The sequence below is a fragment of the Grampus griseus genome, assembly GCF_964374135.1.
Source record: "Grampus griseus genome assembly, chromosome: 7".
NCBI classification, from domain to species: Eukaryota; Metazoa; Chordata; class Mammalia; order Artiodactyla; family Delphinidae; genus Grampus; species Grampus griseus.
The window spans coordinates 38,966,975-38,993,653 of record NC_139001.1 but is presented as its reverse complement, the minus strand read 5'-3'; the positions used below and the strand labels follow the sequence as shown (position 1 = coordinate 38,993,653).

At 38.3% G+C, this 26,679-nt stretch overlaps 1 protein-coding gene across 1 annotated transcript in view; it reads right to left on the bottom strand.

Annotated features, from left to right (window-relative positions):
- Positions 1–26,679, bottom strand: part of DNAH7 (dynein axonemal heavy chain 7) — a gene marked incomplete at both ends in the record, with an annotated part of 244,845 nt that overhangs the window by 165,263 nt on the left and 52,903 nt on the right. Inside the window, 7 exons of the mRNA XM_082658909.1 lie at positions 7,973–8,159; positions 10,351–11,036; positions 13,052–13,198; positions 15,310–15,534; positions 18,859–18,937; positions 21,244–21,371; positions 22,338–22,610. Of these exons, the coding sequence (XP_082515035.1) occupies positions 7,973–8,159; positions 10,351–11,036; positions 13,052–13,198; positions 15,310–15,534; positions 18,859–18,937; positions 21,244–21,371; positions 22,338–22,610 (1,725 nt within the window). The remainder of the gene's footprint in view (positions 1–7,972; positions 8,160–10,350; positions 11,037–13,051; positions 13,199–15,309; positions 15,535–18,858; positions 18,938–21,243; positions 21,372–22,337; positions 22,611–26,679) is intronic.

Below are 26,679 nucleotides of genomic sequence, written 5' to 3'. Positions count from 1 at the left end.
CCCTTGTACTCCTAAATTCAAAAACCAAAATGGTGTTCTTAGAGTGCCACCTTCTGGAAAAGTATGCTTTTCTTTGTTGGAAAAAAAAAATGTTGCTAATAAATGTGAAAAATTCCTTTCACAAATTAACAATGTTTGTTTTATTCTCAGCCAAAGAATTTATTGCAATTCGCTATTTTGGATCTGAGATTTGAAAGCTAAAATAAAATCAGTTATTTAAAACAACAGTTCATATTTCTTTCCCTAAATATTGCAATTACAAAAGAAATACCCCTTGGAAGCACTTAGCATTTGAGCAAAAAATTTTTATTGAATTCCTGAGGTCAAACCTATTTATCTAGATCAACTCAATGATGCTGAATCAAATATGCTAGTTCTGAATCAACACAGGCGATAATCTATGTACCTTGGTATATGGACTTAAGAAAAAAATATAGAAAAGTAATCAAGCATCTCTGGACTGGAAACTAAACACTCTCTTCCCATGAGAAGGTAAACAGAACAGAGACTACATCGGATGAAGAGAAGAACAGACCTGGTTCCTAATCACTTAATTAACTTGACTCTCTATTTTCTTATCTTTAAAATGGAGATAAGAACCCTCTTTCAAAGTTGTTATGAAGACCAAATTAGACAAAATATTGGAAGCACCTAATATGGTGCCTAGAACACACATATGCTTGAAACTACCCTTTCCATTTGGCCTTCTATAACAGTCTCTTGATGAGATACAGACAGAGAGACGCTACTCTGGGGGAATTCATGGAGTAAGTCACTTACATCACTCCATTGGTTTAATGGAGTTAAAATAAACATTTTATAAACTGCCATCCTTCTGGTAAGATATTCATCATAGCAAAATAAAACTGGCTTTAAGTTCCTTTAAGCATTGCCACAAAATTCTAGTACAGAGTAGGCATCCCATAAATATTCGTTGAATGCTTGAGTGAATGAGGATGAGTTAAGCCTGCAGACACACAAGGAACACTCAAGGAACTTACAACCCCCCCACACACACATTGTACCAACTTATTAGCTAAGGTTCTCAAGACAGAACAATAAGATGTTATAACAGGAAGCTACCAGAAATTTGAAACTAAGTATGACTCCTTTGACGCTTTAATTACTTTTCATCTTTGGGAGAGGAAAAGGAATTATTAACCGCTATTACTTTTTGGTATTAAAGAAATCATTTTACAAATTTTACGTGTCGTCTTTTGCTTCACAAGTATCACCAATCTCATCAGCTCAAATGACAAGCTACTGGTTGATTTACATTTCTAAACCAATTGCCTGTGATATCAGGGCCCGAAACTTTAATTGGGGTACACAGAGAGAGCATTCTAATTACTGCGGCCAGGAAGCTTCACAGAAAGTACACTTAATGGAATTAAGCTCAAGCCAGTTCTATAAACTTCCAGAAGCATAAACTTCCAAATCAGAAAACCTTGGACAACAGAAAACTAATAAGATCCTCTTTAAACCTTTTAAGTATTAAGAAAGGAAATGTGCATTCACTGAGTAGACCTTTATGCTCCCTTACAACTTTCAGATCCTTTGACCTCACCAAAAATAGAAATTCTTTCAAGATGCAGGATGTTTCTAGGATTAATCCAGCTCTTAGGACCCAGGTTTCTAACACTGAATTTTCAGAGAAGGTTTTTCAGAATTCTTAGAACTAGCAATAATTCAAGGATCAATCTCAATTTAACTATTCACCCACTCACTCAACAAATATTTATGGAGGACTTGATAGATGTCAGACACTGTTCTCAGTGCTTGGGCCACAACAGTGAACAAAACAGACAAACATCCCAGCCTCCATTAGAGACAGATGATAGATAACAAACATAACAATTCAAAAATCATAGACTAAGTTAAAAGGTAATAGATGCTGCAAACACAGAAAGGGGGATCAGGATTGCCAGGAAAGGCAAAGGCAGGTTTCAATTTAAATACGATGCTCAATGTGAGCCTCTTTATAAGGTAATATTTGAGAAAAGACTTCAAGGAAGCAAAGGTACTCATTAGTTCTGCAGATATTTGGAGGCACAGCATTTCAGGAACAGGGTCCAGTCAGAGCAAAGGTTCTACAGCAAAGGGTGCTTCGCATGTGTGATTGAAAAAAAAAAGAAGAAGAAAAAAGGAAGCTAGTGTGACTGGAATAGAGAGAGTCAGGTAAAAGTTATAAGGACAGAGAGGTAAAAGGGTAGAGGGAGAAAATCAAGAACTTCCTGTTCAAGGAAACCATTGCCATTTCCCATCAGAAGCATTTCTCCCTTGGATATTAAGCTATTTCAGCTAGCAAGAACAAAAGCAGGGAAGCAAAATTGTGAGTTTATTGGGTGAATTGGTATGAAGTGTCACTGTCATTTTCACTTCTTAATTCCCGGACCCATGTACTCTGCCTATGGGAGAAACTCTGTATTTGGAGCTGGTTGAGAACTCATGCTATGTATCCTCTAGAACTGCACCCCAAACTCACACTTTTCTTCCTGCTGGAATAGCAACTGAGTCTTCAACATGAGACATTCCACTTTTTATGAGGTCCATGTTCACACAGGACCCGTAAATCTTATAAGTATCAGTCAATTGCCTCATTTCCCTTGTAGTGGGGGTTCCTTAGCAGAAGCAATGTTGTGTGGAAACTGTGACAATAAGTCATTCTGTAAGTCAGGAATGACAGTGTTGACAGAAACTTGGAATAAGAAAGAAAACCCCTCTGGTGCAGAAAAATCACGGATCCCTTCTAAGTTGAAAGAGGTCCAATGTATTTAATTCCTTCTAAATGGCTGCCTGGTCCCTTCAGGTGTGACCCTGTATCAGGAGCATATTGTTAGTTTCTGCTGTTGGCAGCTTGGACACTCAGCAGTGTTGGGTAAGGGACCCAATAATGACAAGTCCTTCCATAATTCCCACCTCTGCCATCATGACTTCTTTGTAGCTTGAGTGACCATATAACGCAGTTTGATGAGGAGAGTTCTGGTTTATGTTTGCTCTCCTAGCTTACTTATTAACTGCTTTAACTCTCAGAAATTCTGCAGTCTGGACAACATATCATGTGATTCTTCTATTCATACTCACTGTGCATACAATGGCATATACTGACTGACATTCACAAAATAGATCAACTGGTCAACTAATATTATCAAGTGCCTCCTTTTGCAGTGCTGCATTTTATTAAACACTTACATGGAGCACAAATATACTCATATTCTAGTCTATTCTGTGATCCCTTATACCTCTTCCTCAGACCTCCTTGTTGCCAGTCTTTCAATCTTGTTTCTTCTAAGTCCTTGATCATACAGCCAAACTGTTTGCTACCGACTGTGATCCATGTAGAGCCACACTGCTGACCATCTGTACAGTCAAGGTCTAAAAAACCCCTAATATTTATTGAAGTTGTAGGATTCCCTTCCTACTACCCTTTAAGTCAATCCCCTAAGCAGGGGGTGGGGGAGGTTGTAATTTCTGCTTCTGGATGATACTCAAGAAATATTTTGCAGAAATCTATAAGCCAGTCTTTAATTTCTTCAAATCATATCAAGGATTTTGGCATTTCAACTTCGTTTAGGTGGGCCATCACAGAAGCCAGGTTTTGGTCAAACAAGCAAGTAAAACAGAAATCATTCACATCTCCCTGACTAGCTCATGGAGACCAGGATCTCTGGTAAGTGCACTCACATCAATACATTTGACTGTATCTAAGGTTCTCCCTAGGCAAGCACATTGCAATATAATACCTCCTTTATTCCTTAGGATTCTGACAAGGCTTCTGGCAAGGGAGGCTCTCGGTGTGAGGGTCAGGGTACCCAAAGTCAATCAAATTCACCCAATTGTCCCCACTTTCAGTTCTCACCATCCCACTCTTTCCCAGTAAGTAAATTATCTTTCACAGAACAGATCTGGCAAGGCTGTGAATTAAATTACATTGCAATTTGGCAACCTGCTGGATCAGACTCTATCATTTTTGGCTATGTCAAATTTGTAGCTATGAGAATTAAGAGGTTCTCGAGGGCAACTACAGAAGCACCTTAATCCTCTGACCATGTCTTGAGCAAAGAATTTAAGCCCTGAATTATGCCATTTCTTTCATTTCTCCAGTGTTTTAGAAAAAATTCAGCCCATCTCACATCCCTTGTATTTCAAATTTGTACTCTATTGACCTACCACAGCAGTCAGTTGGTCCATCAAAGCATTGCCCGTAAAACAGACTCTTCATTCCAGGAAGCCAAGAGAATAATTTAAGTAAGTGAATTTTGGAGTGCATGCCAGGTACCACCAGTGTTCCATTTTCAGATGGTAACTAGATTTTAACTACCCTAAGATCCAACTTGACCAAGATCCTAGATGCCAACTTGGAGGGTTTGATATCTTTATTCAGAGTTCAGTGCAGAATCCTTCTAGGTAGTTAAGCAAAAGGGAATTTAATATAGGGAATTAAGTTATTACAAAATCATTAGAAGGTCTAAGGGAGCACACTCCAGGCTGGGCTTGCAGGAAAGACTCCTAGAACCTGTGGAACTGATCTTCCAGGAGTGTTGCCACCTCTGCCTCAGTAAGGACAAAAGGACGCCACCACTAGAACTAACTGCTTTCAAGAACACACCACGGTGACTGTGATTCTAGGATCAGAGAGCAGGATCACGAAGCCACCATCATCATCGGCTGTAAATACCCATAAAACTGGTGACCAGACACTGAAGTCTGTAGGAAAAGAAAAAAAAAAAGTGATCTTACTTGACAGCAGAACTAGCTAAAATGGCAAGAAGATGGCCACTGTATGCCTTCCAAATCCCAAATGAGCGTACCTAATCATCGAAATTGAATTCACTTCCAGAAACTTAGATGCTAAGGAGTCTGGGAGACACAATTTTAGCTTTCCAGCTCACTAGAAAGAGGTGAGATGCTTGGCGCCAAGTGACCATATTTACTATAGTAAAAGGAAAAAGAAAAACGGGGAATAGTGTTCATATTTACTGAGATGCAGTTAGACTACAAAAGGAAAAGGTTTGGGGAGATATTCAAGAGTGCCTTTTCCTGCCTTGTACGAAATACAAAAGACTCATGTGGATCAAAAGTCAAGTTTGGGTACACGCAAAAGATTATCCACTTCCTTCAACCCCAAATGATGGGCAATTCACTGTTCCTGTATTAGGGAGGGGGCCCAAGAGAGTCCCTAGAAAAGTTTTCAAGTGCATGTAAAGAGAGGATGCTAACGTCTTCTTCTCCAACTGGAAGTCTGTTCCATCACCAGCATGCTGATCTGTGCCAGTGCTATCAGAACAGGAGAAGAACTCTGGGAGAAGGTGGTATGGTGGGACGCCCAGGTGAAGGAAGGGCAGGGACCATGTGCTCAAGGTTACCAAGAAGTACAGAAGATGGATCCCAGGTGCTGCAGACCCCAGGTGAAATTAAGGGCTACAGATCTGTGAAATACTACTAGAATATGGGGCCAAAGACATGCATATGAGAGGAATGTGGCAAAAGCCATCATTGGTAGATCAGTTGGAAGATGGAGTCAAGTCTGGCAGAGGATGACCAAACCTAGGGGAGATGCTCAAGATAGCATCCCTCAGCAGCCAGAGCTTGTCGGGGTCTTCACCTGTCCACACTGAGTTAATCTGTGGACTTCACCTCTCCACAACTGGCCAAAAAGCTAGACTAGTTGTGATGATCAACTGTAAAGGCACAGTGCAGGTACCAGAGACAGGAGGCCGTCCACCTTATGACCACCAAAGAAAAGAATAGCCAATTTGGCTGGATCGGTTACATCAGTACATTTTCTCTCCCTCTCCCTCTTTTTCTCCCTCTCTTCCTCTTTCTATTTTCTCCCCCTCCTTCCCTTTTCCTCTTCACCTCCTCCCTACCTTCTCCCTGTCCCAATACCAAGTGACCAGGAAAGAGAGAAGCAGTGTGGGAGAGTGCAGTCCCCACCCCACCAGAGCCCCAGGGTTACCTGACTATGGGTAGGAGAAGAGTTCTAAGTAGAACAAGAGATTGAGGTTTTCAAACAGGTACAGCTCAGTCTTCATAGGCAAAACTATCTTAATAAACAAAAGTGACTGGAAAATTCTGGAATTACACTGAAAGGTCAGTAAGGGAGCTTTCCCCAGTGAGAAACAGCCTTTGGCCAAGCGTAGTTAGGAACAGGTACCAAAACATACAACTATTTCATGCTTATACCTTAAGGAACCAAGATAACCTCAATTCAAGCCATTTATATTAACAGCATCATTTACATTCTGTTTTTAACCTCTGAGCCTTTTCTCTTGGCATAGTTCTAAAAGAACATTTATTAGAAACCCATAAGACTGAAAGTGATGGCTTTTTGTACCAAGCGTTTAATCCAGTGGCTTCTACTATACAGATCATCCTCATTAGCCTTCCTGAGAGAATATGGATTTATGTTTCTTTTCAAAGCTCCGGAGAATATGGACAAAAGCTGTCCTGAATACTAACATATCGAGAAAAACAAAATGTAAAGCCAGTTGAAGAAGATAATCAAGTCTTATAGCAAAAGTAAATGAAGTGTCATCCAAAGAAAACTGCTTATTTGGAAAGGAGAGGAAGTAATGCTTTTCTGTTAATATGTTTTTAATGTAGTTTTATAGAATTGAAAATCTTTCTCCTTTATTTACTAGACTCAGCATAGCTTCCCCTTTCCTAGGCATTGAACTATCTACAAAATTTCCCTAGCAATATGAATTTTGAAGAGTATTTTGATCGAATGTCAAAAAAAGAATTTTTTTAACTTTTAAAATTATATTAACTAGGAGAATACAAGCATCTACTTTTTATCTTTTTTGGGCAACAAAAAAATTCTACTTCATCCCCTTCCAAACAAAAATGTATACATGTTTTAAGGGTTTTGCCCTGTTGTAAGGAAACAATATAGGAAAGGCTAAATTTATAAAACAAATTAATTAGAAATGAGTAAATGTGTTACAAAGTGACTCACCAGTAGGTCCTTTAAATATGGAATTCCCGTGTGATTAATTCTACAAAAGTTTGGTTTATACAGAAGCTTTGTTTCAAGTATTATTACATAAAATGAAGTAAACTTATTAAATAAACAGACCCATGTCCATCTTATGGAATATTTTCCTATAAAATCATATAGTGACATTGATACAGTATCATCAGTATTTAGGATTAGAGTCACAATTTTCAAAGTTTAAATAATAAAAATATGCATATTTCCATTTTAGGGTAGAAAAACTTTAAGATAATACTCTTCCTATCTTACAATATTGTATTTGATCAAAACACCAATAGAGAAGTTTACATTCATTTAATGATATAATTTAATAGCTAATATTTCTTGTATTTTAATCTTAACTTCCACTAACACACAAACCACGCTTTGCAGGCAGTAAATAAATAAATGTCTTTTGAACTGAACAAAAACCATACCTTTTTTGGTGTTACTGGTTTTTATTAAATTCCCTCCTTAACTTAAATTCTAAGTTCTCCACTGGATTTGTGTGGTGATTGATTGGTAGATTGCATTTTGTTTGTATTTATTGGGCTTTTTAAGTATATTTACCTTTGCAGCAGCTCTTTTTTTTTTTTTTTTTTTGTCCCTACAGAGAAACTTGTTGATTGAGCAGTTGGCATGCTGACCTTTTCCCACCATGGCACATTTCAGGGGTGGTGCAGCCAGTAACATGGGGGCCAGAGAATAGACAGGACAGTGCGTGCTGAGCACACTGTCTTCCTACCAGAGCGTCCAGTAAGAACCACTGCTAGAACAACTATCATTAAGTAATGCAAATTGAATTTTGACCTCAATAAGTAATCAGGACAAAATACCTATTTTCCTTTTGATGTTTCTTGCTCCTGGGATTCTAAAATAATATCTGAAAAGGAGCCTACGTGGGAAAAAGACAATGGCTTATTTAGATTGTTTTGAACACAAAAATCATGTCACTTCAACAAAACAATCACATTCTCAGAGATTTTTACCTACCTGTACTACGCTTTTCATTATATCTCTCCACATTTTATCCACGGTTGTAAATCGTCTGCCTTCCTCAGGCATTTGAGACATAATGTCCGGAGAACTAAAAATGGGCTCCAAATACAGCCACGTGGCTTGGACCTTGAGCCATTCATCCAGAATCTCCTGAAGCAGCAGGAGTTTGCCCTCCCATTGCCTGAGAAGCAAAACACAGTGGCTCTTATCAACAGCAAACCAAGCAATGTTTCAGATGATAAAACTCAAAACCATGACTAGGCTGTCAATCTTACATGCAATGGTGTTATTCCAATTTCCATTCTTCTACCTACTAGCCCTGTTCTACAAAATCTGTCTCTGAATAATAGCATCAACATTTATGCTAATACAGATATATACATGTTAGATGTACCTATCTACAAATGGGTTGGTTTCTGTATATCAGTAAACCTTTCTGCAATCCGATTCTATGGACAAAGGGTACAAACTGAGAAATGAGATTTTAGAGATGCTAATGGTATTCTCAATCAAGGGCACTCGGAACTTCTTAGGAAAGGTAATTACATCCAAGATTTATTTCCTTTAACATTCTTATTTTTTCAGTTTTTAAAAATTTTGGGGCCATAAAGGCTGTATTTCCAGAATAAAATATTTCAATTCATAAGATATAACTGGCATTTAAAGAAAAATCTACATAATCTTAAATACACTAGTGTGGCATTCGTGAGAAGGAAGCATTTTTGAATTTACAATGAGTTATCAGTTTATTTCGAAATATGGAGAACAAAAACAACTTAACTTCCTCAAGAATAAATACTATAATTACAGCATAAACTGACAATTTTACAAGCACAGTTCTCTGGTCTTTGCATGTATTTTCTCTATCCTCACAACAACCCAAGGAGGCAGAGTCCAGAGTGTTGTATCTTTTTACCAGTAGGGAGACTAAGGTACATAGAGGTAAGTACCAGGTTCAAGCTCACTCAGCTAATAAACAATAGAGCCAGATTTGAACCCAGACAGCTATAACCACTACACTATAAGAGATAACATGGCCATAAAGAAGAATGATTGGTTAATGGCAACAAAACTTAGAGATGGGATGGCTTTATGTGTAGATTCATACATTACTCGTCATTTATAATTTTAGATTGTTAAAACCAAGAAATGTATACAGGAGTTCAGAAAGTCACCAGGCATTTTTAAATGTCTTTCTAAAACACCTTCCTTTCAATGTTCATCAATAAATGTGTCTTTCACACAGGGAAATGAACGCCTCTACTTCCTTCTGGTACTCTTCCCTCCTTCTCCATCTAACCCCTGACTAATGCAAAAAATTTCTCACTAGCTAATGATCTCATGAACAGTCCTTAAAAATAGAATCTAGATATACCACTTTCAGAGAAGTTCAAAAATTACTCTTGATGAGCACATTGGAGCAAGCTGGGCAGGAGGCACAGCAATCAAACACTGAGCCAACACCAACAGCTGAGCAAGCTCAGGTTTAGGATAATATATCAATAACAAGAGGCTGATATCACCAAGCAGGTAGCTTTCCCTCACCATGCAAATTCACATTGGAGTTGGTAGTCTGACTTGGATTTACTCTTTTTTAAGATAAAATATAAGCTGCTTAAAAGAAATCACAAAAAAATTTAAAAACTGACAGGATGGGCTTCCCTGGTGGCGCAGTGGTTGAGAGTCCGCCTGCCGATGCAGGGGACACGGGTTCGTGCCCCCGTCCGGGAGGATCCCACATGCCGCGGAGCGGCTGGGCCCGTGAGCCATGGCCGCTGAGCTTGTGCGTCCGGAGCCTGTGCTCCGCAATGGGAGAGGCCACAACGGTGACAGGCCCACGTACCGCCAAAAAAAAAAAAAAAAACTGACAGGATAAAGGTCAGATTTAGTTGGCTGTGTCAGACGCTCAAAATTCCAGACGAGAATCATAGTTTCATGCTTTTGCACTTATCTAGCCATCCTTTATGCATATGACTGGAAATTACAATAGGCTTTGAGGAATCATCGACAACAAACTAATTAGTATATTTGGAAAATTACATTATCATCTTCAGTTTTACAGTTTATATGTTCTATAAACTGTGTTCATAGGCATGAGACTATTTTTGAGAGTCAAATGTATAAGATCAGATTGTGGGCAATAAAAATGAATATCTGGAAGCTGACTGTCTACTACCTTTGTTATGAATATATATGATAGCAAAAGGATCAGGACTCTTCCAAAAGCAATAAAGGTTATCATTCCTTACAATACACTATTTAACATATTAAGCATAAAGTACAGAATCAATTTTTAAGAAGAACTGGATATTACATATGAGTGATAATTTTGGTAACATAGTATAAACACTGTCATATAAATAACACTTTACCTCATTTGTTTTTCATAGGGTTTAACGAAAGGAGATCCTCGCATAGTTTGTGTCTTAATAATATGGTCATCCAACAACATCTGAATTTCATCAACTGATGACAAAATAAATGTCCCACTTTCTCTATAAGGAAGAATGACAAATTCCACTGCATCCCATTCATTAATCATCTTCTCCATGGCCTTTTCGAGAGAATATTCTTTGCTAGCTGCTTCACTAATACCTTCAAACCTATCTAAATATGGTTCCAGATTCATATCTATAAAAGAGAAGACAGTGGAATCAACTGCTGGCTCCAGGGGGTAACCGACGATGCTGGACATGGCCTCCCAGTGCCTGGGGCGCAAACCAGGATTACAAACCACTTGAATGAGAGGAATGTGCTGCTTGAAATCTTCCACCTTTGCTCTTACTTTTTTTGTCATTGCCAATGCATTTGGAGAATCATGGAAGGTTTTCTCCAGCTTATATAGTCCTCTCCAGTAATTTCCAACTTCTGCTTCTATTTGGTCTGGATTCACCTTGTGATATGGTCCTTCTGTCCATGCCCTGTATTTGGTGCTAAATTCTACAACAGTTTCATAGAGACGAAGATAAGGGTTCAAACCATCTTGGATTTTTTTACGTTGAGGATATATTGATGGTAGCCAACCAAACGCCTCCTCCTCAGCATTAAGCTGCTCAATCTGGAAGGACAAGTATTAAGTATGTTATTCTGAAAGTGAATGATATTCAAAATAAAGTTTTAAAAAATATTTATATCAAATGTGACCAAAAAAACCTCTCATTAAACCCTAAAGTTAAATTAGGCCATAACTAGAAAAACTGAGCAGTGATCTCTTTTTTCCTATTTGCTTTATTTTGTTTATTTTTGTTGTTCCTATTTCTTTTTTATTACAGTTTCCAGAGAAAAATGACTGGTTAAGTTAGTTAAAATAGTAAATTTATATATATAAAAAGTCTCTGCCCATCCAGATATACTGAGGATATAGCTTCATTTATTTTATTTTATTTATTTTTTTTTGCGGTACGTGGGCCTCTCACTGTTGTGGCCTCTCCCGTTGCGGAGCACAGGCTCCGGACGCACAGGCTCAGAGGCCATGGCTCACGGGCCCAGCCGCTCCGCGGCATGTGGGATCTTCCTGGACCGGGGCATGAACCCATGTCCCCTGCATCGGCCTGCGGACTCTCAACCACTGCGCCACCAGAGAAGCCCTAGCTTCATTTATTAACTCACAAGAACTTAATTACTTTTTTAAAAATTCATTTTTTAAATTTATTTTTGGCTGCATTGGGTCTTTGTTGCTGTGCACTGGCTTTCTCTAGTTGTGGCGAGCGGGGGCTACTCTTAGTTGTGGTGCGCGGGCTTCTCATTGCAGTGGCTTCTGTTTGTTGCAGAGCACGGGCTCGAGGTGCACGGGTTTCAGTAGTTGTGGCACGCAGCTCAGTAGCTGTGGCCCACAGGTTCTAGAGCGCAGGCTCAGTAGTTGTGGCCCACAGGCTTAGCTGCTCCGTGGTATGTGGGATCTTTCCAGACCAGGGCTCGAACCCCTGTCCCCTGCACTGGCAGGCGGATTCTTAACCACTGTGTCACCAAGTAAGTCCCAAGAACATAATTACTTTTAATAAACACAGCATTGTGTTAGATACTGTGGAAAATAGAAAAAAGTATATTGCAAAGTACCAATTCCAAGAGTTAGTAATCCAGATGAGGAGTTAGATACCAATTATTTAATAATATAAGGTAACAGAAGAGATGTGTTAGAGCAGTAGCCATTTAATATAAAATGAATGGTGTACTTTTAAAAATGCTATCACTCAAAGACAAGAGAGCCTGCTGAAATAGCGCAATCACAGATGCTAGAGAAGCTACAACCAGGGCTGGGTCTTGAAGGTAAGTAGGATAAGAGACACAAAGAAAGCATTAATTTCCTCTTAGATTAGTAGTGAAGTTGTGAGGATATGGGAGATGTAGATGAGAAATCTATAGAATTGAAAAGAGTGAGATAGATACGTAAATTATGTAGATTGCTTAAAATTTCAGTGGCATCAGTTTTAAAAAATCTACAATTTCTCTTGTCTCAACATACATTTACATATCTGAGATTATTATAAACTATTTAATTACCTGAACTAAGATACTAAAATCTTACAATATATAAAAAGTGGTAGAGCATCATAATATGGTCTGTTTTCATATTTCCCCTTTTTATAAAAAACGCAATTAAAAATTTCAAACTTCTAACATGGCAAAGAGTACAGCTTTTTCCCACCCAGGTGCACTGATTTCTGAAATAGTGGTACTGGGAACAAAGTAGCTTGATGGGAGAAAATAATGGACCTAATTTAAAAACACAGCCACCAAATCTAAGCTGGCTTCCATGGAGGTGGGAAATCTAAACAGTAACCAGGTGTTATCACATAATGTAAATGATCAAGATTAAAAAGCAGGTGGAGATATAACTCTATCTTTAAAAGATGAAGGCCACTGAAATGTTAATACTACCAATAGAAAACAGCAATGCTGCTCCCTCCTTGAAGCATGTCTATAAAATCTATTTGTGCCATTCATATTAATCTCTAGTTAAATGTAGTTTAACTCTTCTATTTGAATCCATTTCTTAAAGGTGAATATCCAATACAAATTCAAATGCTCATTCTGTTGAACTAATTCATCCTATTAAGAATTTTAAAATTATACCTTGTCTGCTGCTAAATCCAACTTTCCATTCAGTGTCTGAGCCTTTTTCAGGTACCGCTGTATATCTTGAAGATCTCCAAACGAGTAGAATTCTTCTGTCTGTTTAGCATAACTCTGCAATTCCTCCACAAACCGTTCACACCGTAACTAATAAAAACAATTATTTTCGTTACTATTTTTAAGGGTTAAAAACCCCTAGGCATCAAGAGAAAATTTTAGAATTTGTAAGGATTGTCAGAATTATTATTATTATATTCTGTCACTGGCAAAATATGAAGAAAGGGATGATCTTGAAGATGACTGGGATTCAAAATATACAGAATTTTTAAGAGTTGGGATTTAAGATTAATGGATTCAGATTCCTATAATGCACAAATTAGAGAAAGTTTACCCTTGTATTATCAAGGTAAGAAGTTCTAATAAAATGAATAAGAATGTGCTAAACGATGGTATGTCTTTAGTATGCTAATGAAATACAATCACTTGAAAAAAATCTCACAATAATCAAGTATGAGGCTAAAAGTGAACTCCAATTTCTTTTTTAAGGCCTGTAAAGGTAGCATTCTTACAAACAACTGGAAAAAACTGAATTTCTTTAATTGCGCTCTGATATTCAGGTATCTCTTCAATCAGCAATGCTAAAACAAAGTATTCCAAAGTTATTTTTCTTGTCCAATGGGCTCTCTTCACAGGAAATAAAATAAATAAATCCAGATTTAAAAGCCGAAAAACTAAACCCTGCCAGTATAAAACAGGTGTGTGTGTTTGTTTTTTTTTAATGAGAAAGGCTTCTTATGAAATTGTCATTGGTAGTGCATTCCAAATTAAATGGCTCTTAAAAAAACAGCTCTGAATAAAATATTCAGAAGTCAAATCCAGGTTATTCAAAAATAGATTTTATATTTTATAGATTATCTAGGTTGATTTCTGTCCTCTTTGGTTTTCTGGCCAATTTATTGCTCTGGCCCAGTGGGGGAAGGAAAATGAGAGGAAAAATTCATTAACACTATGTGTAGTTTGTAGAATGGTATACATTACAACGAAGTATAGATAATTCTGGGCCACCTAGTGATTTCCTAAGGGTCTATTATATTGTAGCGTAAGCATCAAATACTCATGATGCTTTCTACAGGTTTTAAAAATTTCTGAAATGGTCTAAACATAAAACAGAAATATAGACTTAAATATAGACTTATAGTTTAAAATGAAGAGTTTTTTTGTTTTAAGTCTATAATTTATTCTGCAAACAACATATGCTGCCAATTAATCGTATTTGCTATAGTGAGGTAGAAAGAGGTTAGGCTTGCTATCAAACAGCTCTACTGGCTGACTTGAAACAAGCCTCTTCACCTTCACTTGGGAACCTTAGTCTCTTCATCTGTAAAATGAGACTGAAAATACTGTGTCATTTATTCACTTAATAGCTATGAAGTGCTCACGGCATTTCTGTGTGTCAGGCACTGTGCTAGACAAGCAGATATAAATGGAGAAAAGGTAAAAATGAGACAGCCCTGCCATCAAGGAGCTGACCGATTAATGGGGAGATGGAAATAATAACATAATGATCAGATAATTAGCCCGGTGGAGGTGTGTTAAAAGTGTCATGGGAGCAGAGGAGAAGCAGTACTGAGGTCTGACTGAAAGAGCTTCTCAGAAAGTCAGCTGACTTTGCTAGATAGACAGGCGGGGCGGCAGGTCGCTCCAGAGAGAACGGAGAGAGCAGGTAAGAGATGAGAGGTGTAGGAGAGCAGGGACCAGAAGTTGCTCAGGGTTACTGAAGAGTCAAGAGCAAGAAGTGGGGAGAGGTAGGAGGTGAGCCTGGACAGGTAGATGGGGGGAATCACACACCATCTTATATGTAGGACACACACACCAAAGGTTCAAGTCACGGAATGTTATAGTGATGGTTCTGGGCACGGTACTTCGGCGAGTTGGTGATTATGAGGTGTGAAGGCTCACCTCACCAAGGGAGCTTTGACCTTAATAAAAAATAAACTCAAGACAGTACTATAAACCATATAAGATAAATATTATTCTTATTAATGGTCATTTGTGGGCAATATATTCAAATGTTTTCTCCCTTGAAAAAGGAAGAAATGATGCCACATCCACCCATTATGTGTCCTATCCTCTACTAAGACTTATGGGAGGAGAGAGCTAAGATATACTCTCTGTGAAATAGAGGAGCTGACATTGCTATGTAAGAAGTTAAATATTTCCAGAAAATGAAAATAATTCAAAATATCCATGATTCCCACCTTAAGACCTTCTTGATATTGTTCTGTTTTCTCCTTAATGATCTTCCTGTGTTCGTCAAAAATTTCATCCATTCTTCCATACCACTGGAAGACATTATTATTTAGCCTAATGTCTGCTGGAGAAAAGTTGGTACACTCAATGAGGAAGGCGAGGCAGTTTTTAGAATCCACCAATCTCCGTCCCAGTTCAATCATATCAACTGTCTCTACTTTCTGAATATAAGCCTGAGAGAAAACAAAAATTACAGATGGCATTTTAAGGAACAGCTCATGTCAAAAAATAGCCTGTAGAAATACACTGCATAAATATGTACAGACTTGTTAGAAGTATAGACTTTTGGTTCCAAATAGGGGACTGCAGCACAGTCTGCTTCTCATCCATCCTGAAAACCTTTACTGACAGAGCAGGGTGAAAACCAGAAATACTAAACAACACACAAAGAGCACTGGGAAACCAAAGGATGCTATGGTTCTCTGGAATATAAGAAGCAGATGCTGAGTGATATCATTTATTCTTTCAGAAGAGCATTTCGGGCACCTATTATGTGCCTGATACTGTGCCGGGTGCTGGCAATACAGTGTGACAGAAACAGACCTGGGCTTTGTCCTCAGAGAGCTTATAGTTTAGTGGAGGGGACAGTTAGTCAAATAACCACCATAACAAATGTAAAATTGCAAACTTGCAACAGACACCAGTGCTGCAACACTTTCCTTAGTTATAAAACTAAAATATAACTGCAGACAAATTTAACAAGGAAGGTGCTGAATCTATGAGGAAGACTACAGCACTTTACTGAAGGACATTTTAAAAGTACCAAATAAATATGGAAACCCACGTTAAAACATAATATTATAAGATGTAAATTCTCCTCCCACCAGTCTAGAAAGTCAATGCAATTTCAATCAAAATTGCAATGGCATTTTAAAAAAACTAAATTTGATGTAATTTTAAAAGTCTCTGAAAGTACTCAAGAGTAGGCAAAGATTATCATGAAAAAGGAAAACGATAGAGACTAGCCCGGCTAAATAGCAAAATATACTATATAGATGCAATAATTTAAACAGTTCCTGTTCTGGCTCAGGAGTAGAGGATGGAACAGAACAGAGTTTAGAAATAGATCCAAGTACAAATGGAAATTTAGTGTTGAAAAAGAGGCATTTCAAACCAGGAGTGAAATGGCAGATCATTTAATAAATTGTACTGAAGTAATTGGCTATTGATTTTGGAAGAAAGTAAGAGCCCTATTTACTTCGTAGAAGTACAGAGAAGGTCTACTGTTAAGTGAATAAAATAATTTGCAGGAGTAATGATTCTATTTTTGCAAAGACAAAGCTCTGTGTGTGTGTGAGTGGGTGAATATATAGGTGTGTGTGTATGTGTGTGTGTACACATGCACATGGAGGTGCCCATGTGTATGGACATATATACATGTAGCTCTCTCAAACCTCTTTTGAAACATACTAATTTATGCATATATCTTAATATAAATTCTGAAAGAAACCTGCTATCCCCCTGAAAAATGAGAAAACTGACAATTACTTGTACCTACCTGTGTTTACCTTCCCTGTTATACCCCACACCTCCCTGTCTATGAAGTAAATGCTTCTTTTCTTAATGCTTTTAAAGTTCTTTTAAGTGTCTAATAACCACCTCTCTCTGGCTCTCCCTTTTCATCACTCTCCCTAGTGCCATATATATACATATGTTTGGAAAGAACCATTACCCCAAAAAAAGGAATTATGGAAAAAGAGGAACGTTTACTTTGTACAGTTCCATATTGTTTAAATTTTCACTTTTGTAATTAAAAAGATAAAAAGGACATTGCCTTAAAAGCTTTCATTGATATGTCATTCTCATTAGAATGTTTTTCTGTTGCAAATCCAAACAGTGATCTAAGTGAAAATACATTTTTGTAATTTGGTTAATCAGCTTTTTATGTAGTCAAACAACTGTATCTTTATTTCCTCTTACTGATAAAAAATGACTGATGTCTGTATTGAATAAACTGAGAAGATATTTATGCCCTTACAAGAATAAACTTTTTCAAGATACAGAAATATTTTAAATATTAGGTAATGAATCCTACTTGCTAATTCTGTGAAATGTTTCTATGAACAATAGAAATTCACACTAAATAACTCCAAATTCCTAAATACTTCCAGCGATGGTTAAGAGGGTAAATAAATAACACTCTTCATACTCAGTATTCATTTTTTTCAAAGGAATTTCCAGCTATGGAACTCTCCAGCTACCTTTCAAATCATCCATAATCAAAGTATCACTTGATGTTCTATAATAACTCATGTAAAATATAAAAAATTCTAAAAAGGATATCATAGGTTTGTTTGTATTTGATACACACACATACACATAAATTCACATGTTAAGAACCCCAATCCAAGTACAAATACTTTAAAGGAGATAGAACCCTTTAGAGGCTGATATGCAAAATTTGGTTCTAGTGATTTTCACAAATTTTTCTTTAAGTGAATAATTTAATGTACCTAATCATTTGAACACCTTTTGTAATTTCCTACCCATACAAAGTTTTGAATGACTTAACACGTTTTGCTGGGTTTGCTTAAATATTTTAAAATCTAGGAACACAAGGGTTCTATTTTGGATCTTCAGATTGCTAGAAAAGGAAAAAGAAGATCCTGTAAAAGTGTAATGTTATAAGAATGGAAAAGGAACAAAATAAATGGATGATAAACCAGGTGTTTTATATTATTTTATTACCATCAGGTAGACTTCAAGCACAGAGGCAACAAGAAAAATGATGCAAGACTTCTCTAATATTTTTAGTACCGTAAGTCCTATGCTCAAAACACTTTTCAGCAAACTACCACAGAAATGTTTAATATATAATAAAAGCCTATCAAAAACAAAATATTACTTAAGGATTAAATATTTGTTGATTAAAAAAATGAAGGATGACTGCATATCTCAGGTTGCCCAAGACAGTCCTGGTTTATGCCTGTTGGCATGGTAACAATTATTAATAGTGCTCTCAAAAAGATTCTTGTAGACAACTGCATTAATAACTCCAATACTTCACCTCTCCCACTGTCTGTCCTTGTAGTGTCCTCTCACTGGCTCTGTGGCCATTTTGGTCAACAGGCTATTCGCTAATGTGACACAGGCAGAAACTTGAAAAGCATTTGTACAATTGGGCTTGCTTTTGTGCCTCTACCATACCATGAAGACATGCCCAGGTGAGCCTGTTGAAGTCTGAGAGACAAGCGAAGCAGAGTCAAGCTTCTGAAGCTAATTACACTAGTCAACCCAGCTGAGAACTAGCTGATATGATTGAGTCCAGAAGAACCATCTAGGAGGAGTGTCCAGCCTGAATCACCAAACTTCACACTCATGAGCTCTGTGTGTGTGTGTGTGTGTGTGTGTGTGTAACTTACTATTTTAAGCCCCTGTTTTAACTTTTGGAGCGATTTGTTATTGTATTATCATGTTAATAACTATAAAAGCTGGGGGAAAAAAAGAAAAACAATTTACTTACACACACATGACTATACAGAGCTTATAAACAATACCTTCATTTCCATCAGTTTTGCTGTATTTGGAGGAGTGCTAAGAGCCTTTTCAGATATCTTCTCAAATTCCTCACATAATCTGAAACACCAGACAAAACCCATCTTCTATAATTAAATTTTATTCCTAAATATATTCCTGTGTACTATTTTAATGTTCTATTACATGAAAAATACAGTCAGATTACCTTACCTATATGACATCTAATTAATTAAAAGCGAATTTGTGCTCATTTACTCATTCATTCAATACACATGTAATGATCATCTATTCCATTCCCAACTACAGTAATAAGTGACGGAGGTACACAAATGTGTAAGATGCAATAATGGTTCTCAAGCAGTTCACAATCCAGTATGGACAGCAAGACTATGAACAATCATTTCCAACCTAGAGTTTTAAGGGCTCTACCAGAGATTTAGTTGAGATGGCACAAAAAGTGGGTCTACTTGGAAGGCATGGTTAAAATGGGCCTGTGTGCTCAGAAGCTTCTAGTCATATGCAAATACTTCCTACGGATTTAGGTTGTGGGCAATATAAACAATGAACTTACTATGAGATTTTAAAAAAAGAGTAGTGAGAGCTAAGGAAGTTCAGATAACATCTGCAGAAATTTCTTCAAGAAGATTGGCTGTGAGGTGAAGGAGAGGGAATGGATGGTGATGATGTTGGGTTGAAGTGGAGGGTTGGAGGACGGAAGAGGGTTTTGACCATGTTTGTAAATTTCAGAGGCAGAATCCACAGTGAAGGAGAGATTTAAAATGCGACACAGAGGGGACGACTAGTAGAGCCAGGTCCAGAGGGATGGGAGGCAAGGGGGCTGAGCTCATAGGTAGAGACGAGAACAGTGAGTGGCTGACAGACTCTTGACCTCTGAGAATGTGGGGAGGCAGATAGGGAGGGGTTCGTGGAGAGGTGAGATGAGACATGTAAGGGCAAGAAGTTGAGGGCATTTGTTATCTAGTGGTTCCTATAATAGTCCTGGTATATCCTCTATACAGCCAGTGAGTCTGGTGAGAGGCATAATTAAGAGAAAAGGGGAAAAAGTAGAACTGGCATGAGCTCTGGGGGCAGCTAAGAGGCAGAGAAATAGTTATGAAATTAAAGCAAATATTTCACTCAGCATGAAATGCTGTAAATAAAAGACATTTTCACTATTCTTCCAGTACTTTTAGAGGAAAAGGTACTTTAAGCTGAATATACTGTTCTGTTTCTCAGATAAGCTGCCCGAGTCCTAGCCCTTTTCCACGTGGTGCCTCCCTCTTCAGCCTCCCCCGCTCACAGTATCCGTGAGAGCAACACAACCCGCTCCTTGTTCTTGGAATACACCATGCCATTTTCATACCTACCTCACTCCCTTCTACATATTATTTCCTCTAACTGGAATTATTTCACCCACATCATTCACCTGGCGGACTCCTACTCATCCTTCAAAATGAATTCCTACATCACTTCCTCTTTGCAGACCTCCCTGATTTTCCCCCTCTCCTCCAAACCTCACCCCGAAAGGAAATTAATCACTTCCTTCTCTACTGTTCTACTTCTGTGGTTCAGGACAGAACTTATGGCACCCTGTTGTAATTTACTGAATTGGATGCCTATTTCCCCTTCTACAATGTAACTTCCTTCAGGAATTCTTTTCATATTCAGTCCAAGTCTCTAGCGCTGTACCTGACGTATGGTAGGTAAATGAAGCTCCCTCCAGGCTTCTTACAGGCTGAAAGAAATATCTTTTTAATGCTTTTTCCCTAACACTATAATTATAAAAAATTCTGATTATTTGGGGGTTTTATTCCACGTAACTGACAGCAGGAAAGAGGTTTCTGGAGCCACACTATCACCAGTGCTAGAAAACTAACTACACTTCTTGTCTTAAACAGGTATTCTGCTTCACACATTAGCATTCTGTAAGTTTACTTAACATGAGTCAGTTTTCCTAAAAATCTCCAGATTGGACAACAAATGAGTTTGTAACACATTAAGGTAATGTGTTACCATGGCCTTGAAGGGTAATTACAGTAAAATGATGTTCCAAATTTGAGATCCTGGACAACTACTGTGTATATCCACTGTGAAAACTCACTTTGTGTATTGATTACACAAACTTAAAAATCTGAAGTTAGATAATGTCCACCTGACTTATACAAAAGAAATGCAAACACATTTTAATACCACCCTAATTCAGACAACTGGGAAGGCACATTCATGGTGAAAAAATACTAAAAATCACAAAATAACACTTAGAGCCAAGTTGAAATAAGTTTGGCTTTATCTTTTCTTTTCTGTCATTTATGACACTGCTCTAATCCATTACTTTAGTTGAGTGACAGTTGATTCTATTTAATTCCTCCACCCGCCAAAATAAAAATATAATATTAAATAAATACCTTGTATTTACTTCCTGATGGTCTCTGAACATTTTAGCTATAAGTTTTCCACAAATAATACCTGCTCGCTTCACCAAAGCTTTGATTAATTCCTCACAGCGCATTTCAAACATTCCTAAACGAAGAGTCTGCAATGTTAGGTATTAAAAGTTTAATAAACATGAAATGACATAAATGATTCCCACAATTTTGCCTTTTTCCATAATATTGATTTGTGTGTGTATGATCTAATACAACTGAGTTTTTTTTTTTAATATGATGCAGGCAGGGTTTTGCAAATACTCTTTTATATTTTACCACTATCTTCTGCGTGAATCTCCTTGAACAGTGTATCTTGGAAGCCAATTCTATTTCAGGACAATAATTGATATAAAAACTTTGGAGAATTGAGTTATTGCTACATAGATAGTGGGATTTAAATGTTATACTTTCTCTGTACAAAAAAGTAATGCATGGTCATGGTGGTAATTTGGGAAAATATAAAAAAGGACAAAAGAAGAAAATGTTTAATTACCAGTCTCCTACTAAACAGAAGTAACCACATTTTGGTATAATTACCATATTTTCCAAAGGATTTGTACACACCAAAGCAAAAAAACCGAATAGTTCTTGATATTTTTGAGGGGCCAAGTTAAAATAAATTACTTAAAAGTCAGGCTTAGGGCTTCCCTGGTGGCGCAGTGGTTGAGAGTCCGCCTGCCAATGCAGGGGACGCGGGTTCGTGCCCCGGTCCGCGAAGATCCCACATGCTGCACAGCGGCTGGGCCCGTGAGCCATGGCCGCTGAGCCTGCGCGTCCGGAGCCTGTGCTCCACAACGGGACAGGCCACAACAGCGAGAGGCCCGCGTACCGCAAAAAAAAAAGTCAGCCTTATAGGGTACACCTTCAGCTCTATGAAGATAAGAACTATGTGTTTTTTCTACCTCTGCATAGCCAGAGCTTACCACAATGCTTGGCACATAAAAAGGCCCAAACAGTTTTCTGTTAATGATAATGGTCTAATTCTTTCACTGTATGGTCTAGAAATATATCCTAATGAAACTGGGAAGAGATCACTAGGTACAAAGAACAGTTGTACAAAATGGGTCATTTACCTTTCTAGATGTGTACCGTATATCCTCTATGAGCTTTTGGTACCTGTGAATTTCTTGTATTATTTTCTCATAATTACGATTTTCTGCAAGGAAAGCATCAGCATCTTGCTCAGCTTTTTTGGTAATTAAAAAATCATACTTGTCATAGAGTCTGAGGTGCTCATTCAGTGCCATGCTCTCCCATATAACCACGTCCTTAACCTTTTCTTTGTGAGCTTCAACAACTTCCTTCAGAATTATAGGCTTCAAAGTTGCTGGTTTAGACTTACTATCCTAAACAAAGGAATAAAAACAATATGAGTTATTTAAAATACTTTAAATTAAGGTAACCATATCATTCAGCTTTGTAAAAATGCCCATCTTACCATACTGTCTTTTTAAATTTATTCACAAGTTCCCTTGGATTTTCTAATCTATATCTGTAGAGAGTCTAATCACAGCAGTATTTTAAATATCTAGGTTTCATATGTTTTGTTTTTCTTAGAGGCTACCTAGGAGTATTTTGTTTTTCTGTATGGAGGAAAGAGCAGTCACTTGAGAACATACACAAAATAAGAGTTGGAATATCAAAACAGCAAAATCCATGTTTTATTTGTACAGTTGTATATGCTAGCTTAAAAGGTAGCACTTGCATCATACATTATTAAAAAAAATAAGTCAGCTCAATGTCATCAGTCTTTGATCACAGTCACAGCCCTTCTTCACCTTGAGGAGTAATGTATGTAGAACAAAGAAGGATTGCTTACTCATTCACTGACCTCTGAGCTTTCAGAGGTCAGTGTGAACAACAACTAGCACAGACTAAAATCCCTAGTTGCAAAATTTGCATTCTGCTACCACCATTAGAATAATGTGGGCAAGAATGTATCACACAACAATTTTAAATAAGCAAACAAATCTCAACAACTTGTCTCCTTCTCTTTTTGAATAAGAGGACAAGTAAATGTGCATATATGGTTTATTATCTTGAACCAAGTTACACTTAAAAAATATATATGCAGCTTCCCTGGTGGTGCAGTGGTTGAGGGTCCGCCTGTCGATGCAGGGGACACGGGTTCATGCCCCAGTCCGGGAAGATCCCACATGCCGTGGAGTGGCTGGGCCCGTGAGCATGGCCGCTGAGCCTGTGCGTCCGGAGCCTGTGCTCCGCAACCGGAGAGGCCACAACAGTGAGAGGCCCGCGTACCGCAAAAAAAAAAAAAAAAAAAAGAAAAAAAAAATATATATATATAGTCTCTACCTGTTGTCCAGAAAAAGGGATTTTTAACTGTAACAAACAAAAATCATTGCCAGTAGTGAATATTCTACAGCTTTCAAATTGAGAATATGAAAGGATTCCTTAAAGAACTGGGTAATTTGTTCAGGTATCCAGGATGCATTTGTCCGCTGTGCCCCCTAGTGGACATTTCAGGAAATCACACTTTTTCAGAACTAGATACTTCATGACTACATTAGTGAATCCCACCATCATCACCACTACCTCACCCCCAGGGCACAGCAGATGCTTGGTGTCATCTTTTTTGAAAAAGAACTTTAGGATTAAGCAATATATATTACGTACTGCAATGTGAAATTGTTGGATCTAATGTGAAGCTCATTAATATTCAAGTACCCTCTGTATCACTTGTTTCCAAACTTGAGGGATTGCCAGAATCATCTAGGGATATTTTACCGGTATACCTACTTCTGAGTACAGACTGTCATTGTAAATCTACATCTCTAGATGCAGGGAATGGGGGTGGCAGGGACCCCTGGATTTTTTTTTTTTTTTTTTTTTGCGGTACATGGGCCTCTCACTGCCATGGCCTCTCCCGTTGCGGAGCACAGGCTCCGGACGTGCAGGCTCAGAGGCCATGGCTCACGAGGCCCAGCCGCTCCGTGGCACATGGGATCCTCCCGGACTGGGGCACGAACCCATGTCCCCTGCATCGGCAGGCGGACCCTCAACCACTGCGCCACCAGGGAAGCCCTGGATTTGTATTTTTAAAAGTCACCACATGATACTGGTACATAGGGTTTTAGAATCATTACCCTACGTATAATGCCCCAGGTAAGACCTATCTCTCAAAATTTGAAACCAGAAAAAATACCTGAGCAGTCTAAAACTTGTTATATTTTCCTCTTTACTGTAGAAACTAGGAAGCTTAGAGCCATATTTTATAAGCATAAAATCATAGCAACTGTCTTCATTCAGATGATTATAATACTTTTTTCCACTTCAAACTTTATCTAGTAACTCTTATTAACCTGTTATATCTGTCTGTTTCATAAGCTACATCTAGTCATTCTTGAGGAAGGCAAGGTATGAACAGAATACAAAAGGATGCAATAGGTGAACTGGAATTAAACAAAAAAACAAAGTAAACAGTAAGTTTCTTGAGACTTCTATTTATGGTAATATGAGGAACAGATACCCTGTTTGAAAACAACGACTTAGTTCAAAACACATAAATATGCTGGGGAAAATGTCAAATATAACTTTTATAATGCATGGTTAAGGCAGTAAAATAATAAGGAAAGGCTAAGGGGCCAAACATGAGATAATACATGAATCGGGAGGTAACTATATGCGGATGTGAGCAGCTGCCCTGGGGACTCTGCTGATCCCTAGTGGCCTAAACTTTGCTTTAATGAGTCTCCAGCAGGATGGGCACATGTGTGGGGCTGGGTGGCATGGGTGAGAGAATGGTTGTCAGGAAACAAAGCCTGAAGCCTGAGTAAGGTGGGAAGTCAACTGATACCCCTACATAAAGCCAGGAACAATGAAAACAATGAAAAGTGACACAACTTCACAATGAGGGTTCTGAGGACACAAAACTTCAGAATGCTGAAAGCTGACAGAACCATTAAATGAGGGGCTAAGAAGGAAAATGTCTTGTTTTGGCCTGTTTTTCAGTGGAGAAGAGAAAGGATGGTCATCTTAAGAATTTGGAACCACAAGCCTGTTCTCTTACACATTTGGGTAAACACTCACTGCCAGTGTCGTCCACAAAATCCTCAGGCAAGAATTTTGTTTAAAAGGGTCCTGGGGGCTTCCCTGGTGATGCAGTGGTTAAGAATCCGCCTGCCAATACAGGGGACATGGGTTCGAGCCCTGGTCCGGGAAGATCCCACATGCTGCGGAGCAACTAAGCCCGTGAGCCACAACTACTGAGCCTGCACTCTAGAGCCCACGAGCCACAACTACTGAGCATGAGAGCCACAACTACTGAAGCCCGCGTGCCTAGAGCCCGTGCTCCGCAACAAGAGAAGCCACCGCAATAAGAAGCCCGCTCACCGCAACAAAGAGTAGCCCCTGCTCACTGCAACTAAAGAAAGCCCACATGCAGCAACAAAGACGCAACGCAGCCAAATAAATAAATAAAAATAAAGTTCCGTTAAAAAAATATATCATTAAAAAAAAAAGCGTCCTGGGTTTGCAGGGGCCTCCAGAGCACATGTCAAGAGAATATGCAAAATCCAGAGGAACCAACCCAAATCAAGGCCTCAAAGACTTCCCTGCATAAAGTTCTTGTGTGTATAAGCCCATAATAATAAATAAAAAACAGGGGCTTCCCTGGTGGTGCAGTGGTTGGCCGCAGCGGTGAGAGGCCCGCGTACCACAAAAAAAAAAAAAAAACACCCACAGAAATAAACGACCAGGAGCAGGAGTCACATCAGCAAACAGAGAAGAGTAATGAATACATGACTAAGTACAAGAAACTATCAAAAGTGACCAGGCTGGGCTTCCCTGGTGGCGCAGTGGTTGAGAGTCTGCCTGCCGATGCAGGGGACACGGGTTCGTGCCCTGGTCCGGGAAAATCCCACATGCCGCGGGGCGGCTGGGCCCGTGAGCCATGGTCACTGAGCCTGTGCGTCTGGAGCCTGTGCTCTGCAACGGGAGAGGCCACAACAGTGAGAGGCCCACGTATCACAAAAAAAAAAAAAAAAAAAAAAGACCAAGCCTAGTTGAAAAAAAGAAAAGTTAATGGATTCTGAGAAAATAAAAATAAAATGATAAAAAAACTAGAAGCTCTATGAAGAAGACAATATTCTCAACATGAATAATGTCACAATCACAGTGTTAAGTAAAATAAAACAAGTCATGGACTATTTATAAGATGACTTCATCTATACAAAGACATAGAAAAACTAAAGAGAAATTGTTTACAGATATACAGACATGTAGTAAATTTATGTTTAAGAATTCAGAGTAATAACTACAAAATGCCCAATGGTCACTGCAGCACTGTTTACAATAGCCAGAACATGGAAGCAACCTAAATGTCCACTGATAGAGGAATGGATAACGAAGATGTGGTATATATATACAATGGAATATTACTCAGCCATAAAAAAGAAC